Raw genomic sequence first — 7,157 nt, 5'->3', positions numbered from 1 at the left:
TTTAGGTTAATTTTCTTATTAATTTCTGTTTCTAGATTTAAAATATAAAAGTTGCATTTTGTGGTAAAAAAGTATGTACCTCTCACTAGTATAGAAAGTCAAAAAAGTATTTGTACCTGAAAATTAAATATGGAGGGTTCACAGTATATATAATTTGTGTCTCAGGGACTAAGGTGCCACATCTTAAGTAGTTGAGGTGGGTAAGTGGCAATACTCTCTAAATAATACCATAAATAATTGCTCTACTGAGGGACCACAAAGCATATAATAATACTAGTAACTTGTGGTAATTGATTGTATTTGATTCATTATTTCAGTTCAAAGCAAAGTCAGTTTACCATTAAAATAGATATGTACATAACACAACCATAGTTAAGTACAAAATATGTATACAAAAGATACATATATTGCATATATTGATTTGATATTAAACACCGACATGGATTAATTAATAATTTACTAAAAATTACACAAATACATAACTTATGTTTTCAATATTACAAAAAATCCCAACTCCCTAAACATATTACAAAACTCCCAACATATACACAGAATATTCTGTAGATATTGAAAATGTTATCTATATTAATAGGGAGAGAGAGTAAAGTAATTAAAAAAATGGGAAAGAGTGTAATTACTTTCAAAGGGGTTGATATTTATGTTATTTATACAATAATTTATACGTGCAAGTCAACAATCTTTTTCCCGAACACCACGCTTAGCGGTAGCTTTAGTGCACCAGGCTCGCCTTTTAAGTCAACTATCTTGGCTGATTTTGAGCCTCCTACTAGTAGCTCTATCTATTGGTACCAGCAAATTCCAATTAAGTTTCATAATTGTATATAGTTAGGCAGTCAACAAGTCAAAAAGAAAAAGGAAAACGCTCAGTTTGGAATGGAATTTTAGGTTTTTGAACTAAAAGGGCAGCCATCTAGTCTAAAAATTAACGGTGGAAGATAAAAAAGAAGAAGAAGTAAGTTAAAACTCTTTAACAATTTATCAGTTCTCTTGCAATTATCCTTCCCCAAACTAGTTATATCAACATTACCATTTTCCTAGAAATAAAGATAATCCTTTACTGAATCTTTGAAACATTACATAATAAAGCCTTGTGACAAAGACATATCTTGGAAGTTGGCACAGGTAAAGTCTCTGATGATGGAGTTTAAGGATTCATCATTATAAAATGGTTAGCACGAATTTAATGCCCTCCTGCAAATTCCTGATGAGGATGCATTCCCATCGACAGGGTCATCGTTTGATGTGCTGCTACCACAAAGGTGCTAATGCTGGGCATAGAGCAACTTGTAATCTTCTCCTGTGCCATGAAAAGGTGTAATCAGCCCAGCCATATGGGAATTCAGATGTTCAATAAAAGTAGTCATTTACTGCATAGTCAAACTATTTAAAGATGATCAGGACACTATTTAGCTCCTTCATGCCTGAATTAAGGTGTGCTTAACGCCCAATTCGTGCTTCATCCAGCTTTAGAGTTTAAGTGCACTTCAAATGAATTTTTAACAGTATTTCAGAGTAGATTAAGAGTGATGCAAATGACAACTTGTATCTTTCCATAGCTAGTGATGTCCCAATGTATATGTAAAGTTCTTAATGCCAATCTGAATACTATGTAGCATTGAGTTCAAACGAAAAAGCTCAAATAGGCCACTGAACTATCAAAAATGGCCTATAAATGCCGGTCGTCAATAGTTGGGCATAAAAATGTCACTGCCATGACACACTTGGCTCATTTGTGCCACTAACCACCAACAGCCCACACATTTAAATGCTTAAACTATCTTTCTAGTCAAGTATTAAACTGCTTTCCAGGTGTCTGACCAAAGTCCACTAGCACCATTACTTCATTTATTTGCTTCTTTCGATGTACTTAGATTTAGGTACAATCAGGGCCAAGAGGTTTTATGCTTACAGTCAGAGCAGCCGTTTGTCAAGCTTTAGTGATTACAAAAGAAACATCAATAAAGATTTCTCATGAATCGTTAATTCTTACGTATTACAACAAAATGCAAATTGATTGCACCCAGTACACTGCTTAGTGGTTTCACTCACATTGAAAAAAAACAAAATGACAGGTGATTCAACTCAACTTCTTTTAGGCAGGCCAGAAACAACTTGCAGCATAATCTTACCTTGGTTAAAAAGTGAGTAGCAGCTACAGTTCAGATTTAATAATATCCTCAACCGAGCCTTTGTACTTCGAAATAAGATCCCTGGAATCAAGCATGAACCATGACCATCAGATGAAGAAGATAATGGTGATTATACAACTCTCAGTAGAAAACATTCAGAAACATATATATTCGTATGTCAAACTAGGATGCACACCTTCGCTGATTTAGCAATTGTTCGCACTCTGCCTTTTTGCGTTTTTGTCCCTCAACTGTCTGTCCAAAGACACAGGAATGACCAATTATTTTAGCCACATTTAAGCATCAAAACATGCAACTAAATTAGAAATTCTGGAGAAATTTTGTTCAAGTAAACATCATTCCAAACATAGTGAACCCCACTTTTCTGTAAAAAATTTCACAACTATAAGTTGCACAAACAGGCCCTAATGAAAAAGCACAATTAAAAGCAATAACACAACAAAAAAATTAAAAAACAATCCAACTCTTCCAGAATAGAATATTTTTTGAAGTTCTATTATTCGTCATTGTGCTTTACTCTTTGTTGTAGTCCCCTTTTCTTTTTATTCCTTTTTGGAACAAGTTTCAAAATTACTCAAAGGATAGACGTAAAATACCATAGATCTTGAGCTAATAGACCCTGATATTGATATCAACAGCTGTTGGCACTTCTCGAACTGATTTTTCAATTCAGTTACCTGGTGAGGATAAATACACTCTGTTTAAACTAGAAGAAATAGAAAACTAATATGTAATGATCAAACTATTAGACAATGCATCAATCAAGAAATGAACAAACCAATGCATCTGAGTGCTGATCTCGATTTCCATTTTCAATAGTATCAGCTAAATTCTCCACCAACTGTAAGGTGACAATCAAAGTTAGAACAAAAGGTCTCATTAGGAAAGAGAAATGTCTAGTTACACTAACGAAATAGCAAGCTACAGATCATGGTTGTCGCCCAATACTTGTAGAAGATGGAAGTGAGAGGCAAGTGATTGGTGGTGCTGCTGCTGTTGTTGTTGTTGTTGCTGGTGCTGCTGCTGTTGCTGTTGCATCTGGTGCTGCTGCATCTGCTGTTGCTGCATTTGTTGTTGTTGTATATGCTGTTGATAGCGTTGCTGCTGCTGCTGCTGTTGTTGCTGCTGCTGATAGAGCTGCGGTTGATTGAACTGTTGTTGTTGAAATTGCTGTTGCTGAAGAAATAAATGGTCTTGATTGTTGGGGGTGGATGGATTGCTCTGACTTTGGATGTTGGGGATCATCGTCCAACTCCCTCCTCCAAAGTGGTCCATAGCTAATGGCTGTTGAGATGAAACCTAGAGCTACTTTGATTCTGAAAACGGACAAACAGAACTTGATATGTTATCATGTATAATCAGGTACTGCATAAATAGCCAAAACTAGTAAAACTTGAACTGCACTAATGGAATGAGTAGCAACTAGAAATAGTTCCAAAGATTCTGAAATGTGCAACCACTTTAACTATTTCTTTCCTGTCATTCCTAAATGACATTTCATCCACGTCTTATTACCAGAATTATTCCTTTTTACAAATGAGAATAAAACCCTCAATTTAGACCCTCCAAAATTGAAGCCTGCGCATTGTAACTAAAAGTAATTTTTATCTCCAAGTAACAGCTACCATAACATATGCATGAATTTGGTGTGCCAATTGTTAAATCAAAAAGGCACATTGAAAAAATTACTGCTGCAACTATGCCTTAACACCAAACAAACCAAAAGGGTAGTATTATGATAAAATGTTCAGAAAACATATACTGTAAAATCAGATAGTTTAAAGGAGAAATGAATCAATATCAAGTGCACCGGCTTACTTTATATCGCTATTTTAGCTCAATAATCAAGAACTATGTTTCAACTTAGAATAAGTTTGGGTTGGCTATGTGAATTCCCTTCATTTTGCTCCATTTGAACCCATTACTTTCCAATATTTAATAATTTAGGTTTGATAACACTAGAAGTTTCTCCATTACTAACATACAAATTTAACAGCAACAACATAGCCATTATAATCCAACAAGTGGAGTCTGAGAAGGATAGAATGAATGAATATCTTATTCCTACCTTTGTGGGTCAGAGAGGTTGTTTCCGATGGCTTAAAAGAAATGTTTTTGAAGCTGGATAGCAAGGAAAATATGATACAATCGCAAGATACAAAACAAATGAAGCAACAAATAATAATACACTTTGTTGAAGAATAAGAGAATACGTGACTACTAAATAGTACTACTAATACGGAGAAGACGAGACTGACCCCCAACCTCCTCACATAAAGTGCGACAATACTCGGCTACCTACTAACCTTATATTCTAATCCACGACATTCATACTTTCTGATCCAGTTCCCGCCTTTAGTAAGCTAAAGTTGTATCATATTCTGTCTAATCACCTCCCTGGTTCTTTTTTTACAGCCTAACTCTTGCTAGGACCAACCTGTCACACCTCCTTACTGATGCATTTACGCACCTCCTCTTCACATTCCAAGCCCAAATCATCCGAGTCTTGTTTCCCTCGTCGTGCCATCTATGTAGGCCACTCCCAAATTAACCCCTATAACTTCGTTCCTAATCAATTTATCCTAGTATGCCTACGCCTCATTTCCACTACCTTCATCTTCTGAACATGAGTTTTCAATTCCTGACTGGGCAACAATTTGCCCAATACAATGTTGGTCTAACCGCCTCTCTATAAAACTATATTTTAAACCTAGACTACACGTTTCAAACAAGATTGGACATGCTAATCACGGAGCCAACGATGCATCAAAATTCCTCATTAATCACCAATCATAAAGAAATTGCACAAGTTTAACGATCGCTAACAAAAAGTGAAAGGACAAAATCTCCTAATCAAGGAAATTAACAGTTTTAGGTCAAAATTTCAACAGCAAAAACAACAAAAGAAAAGGAACAAAGGTACGATGAAGCAAAGAGAGAGCTATAAAACGAGAAAAATTACCGGAGGTGTAAGAGATTAAGCAGACAGCACAGCCTGCGGGAATAATGGGGAAACCTCGTTTCTGTTTGCTCAAAATCCTACTTACTGTTTTCTCTTAAAAGATAAAACTGTCGAGAAAAGATATAATTACACCCTTAATTATATATACCTAAAGTTTTAGGAATATATTTTATATTTATATGTACTACACTGTAAAATTACTAGTAATAACGAAATTACAAAATAGATATTGTTATAAATATATTTATATTATCTAATAACATATATGATCTAATTGATATTTATCATGATTTTAAGTATTTGTCTTTTGATTTTAAGTATTTGTCTTTTTAGTCAAGAGTATTTTTCCCATAAGAGTATTTTCCCTATAAATAGTGAGATTTTATTTATTGTATTCTTAAGAATCTCATGATCTCTCATTCTATGGAAGAATAACAATTACTCTATCATCTCTACTCTTCTTTGTTCTTAATTATTTTATAACACGTCTCGTTGTCAGGTATGTATTTTTTCCGATCATAAATAATAGGAAGGGAAAAATACATATGTTAACATACTTAAGTACTTAATTACAAAAAATAGTAACACTTTTTCCTAATTACATTCTATAACATAAGTAGCATTATTTTAAGTGTTCCCAATTTTTTTGCCGCCTAAATTTTTTACTGTGCTAAAATTCCCCTTTTCACTCCTCCTTCTTTAACTTTCCTTAATTTAAATTTCCTTTTCCTATTTTTTCGCCATTAACCATCACTCTCTCCTCAATTTTATTGCCTTTTGCACGATTCTTGCACGATCTGTGATAAGGATTTGTCTCCCATATTTCAGGTAATTATTAATCGCATTTTGCATGTGAGCGTTTTTTTTTCCTGCTTTAATTCATCGAAAAATTATTTTTTAAGAATTTTGTGTTTTAATGGATGAACACACTGCAAAAACACCTACAAACAGTGGTATAAGGAATATGAAATTAGTGTCTGATGCATCATCTTTTAATCTTGGGTTAACTCAAGAAGATTTAGTTACTGTTGTTTCAAATCCTTTACAATTGAGGAAATATGGGAGATAGAAAGAGATTAGGTCGAAGTTTCGCAACGACGAAGTGAAAATGATGAAAATTTAAAAAAAAAGGGTTGAAGAAAACTTCTTCTCCAAAGGAGCAAAAAACTAAAAACGGTGCGAGAAGAAAAGAAAATCTAAAGAAATTGAAGACGATGTTGACAAATCTTATAATGAATCTGAAGAAGAAAGTGAGGAGGAGGTATTTCTTTTGCTTGTAAATGTATTTTTTTGTTTGTGTTCAAGTAATTATGTATTTTCTGTTATGATGATATTTAGGGATTATATGAAAATATATTATTGAATTAACTACTCATGAATAGTATTTGGATATATATATTTCTAGCATAGTTGATATGTATTTTTATTATAGTTGATATGTATTTTTAGTACAACTGAATAATTTTGACCTATATATATTTTTAGTATAGTTGATATGCATTTTCGAGTATTTGTATTTTTTCAGTGTTTGTTGTATTTTTAATATGGTCAAAATACATATGCATGTTATTTTAGTTTAACTACCATAACAGTCTATTGTCTATATGTATGTTTAGTACATTTGATATTATTTTTCAGTGTTGGTTGCAGTTATGATTTGATCAAAATACATATGCACTTTAATCATCTGAAATATATATGCATGTTATATGTGTTTTTTGTTTGATTGAATTTTATTTACAGATTAACAAGTGGTAGTTTTACTTTGTATAGGGGATGCGGGACGAAATATTTCTTGTCAGAAAACTTTCAAGATTTGCACCGCACATGTGCTCGTACAGTGACAATGATATTTATGGAAGCATACGCGCAATTTTAAACAAGGAATAGTTTAAAAACTTTTGCGACAATAACATTTTTGATTATTTTATGAAGAAGAAGCAGTGTGTAATGCAAGCACAGCTGTGCAAATGCGTTATGACGCTTGAGATGAAGGGTAGTTCTTCTTCTGGGATTCTGATATG

General features: G+C 33.4%; 1 protein-coding gene across 2 annotated transcripts; it reads right to left on the bottom strand.

Annotated features, from left to right (window-relative positions):
* Positions 1–974: 974 nt before the first annotated feature.
* LOC107858994 (mediator of RNA polymerase II transcription subunit 9) lies at positions 975–5,283 on the bottom strand. 2 transcript variants are annotated; one of them, XM_047406636.1, is made up of 8 exons: positions 5,134–5,261; positions 3,270–3,487; positions 3,120–3,200; positions 2,950–3,012; positions 2,768–2,848; positions 2,347–2,405; positions 2,151–2,231; positions 975–1,318 (listed from the first exon to the last, which is right to left on the bottom strand). In XM_047406636.1, exons 2-7 carry the CDS (start codon positions 3,444–3,446, stop codon positions 2,174–2,176), a joined length of 519 nt encoding a protein of 172 aa, XP_047262592.1. In that variant the 5' UTR covers positions 3,447–3,487; positions 5,134–5,261; the 3' UTR covers positions 975–1,318; positions 2,151–2,173. The 2 variants fall into 2 exon arrangements, with proteins under 2 accessions (XP_047262592.1, XP_016559324.2); XM_016703838.2 differs by having other exon boundaries at positions 3,120–3,487; positions 5,134–5,283.
* Between the last annotated feature and the right edge of the window lie 1,874 nt (positions 5,284–7,157).

Source organism: Capsicum annuum, chromosome 2 (assembly GCF_002878395.1).
Source record: "Capsicum annuum cultivar UCD-10X-F1 chromosome 2, UCD10Xv1.1, whole genome shotgun sequence".
NCBI lineage: Eukaryota > Viridiplantae > Streptophyta > Magnoliopsida > Solanales > Solanaceae > Capsicum > Capsicum annuum.
The sequence above is the reverse complement of the archived record's forward strand: the minus strand, read 5'-3'. Positions and strand labels throughout refer to the sequence as shown.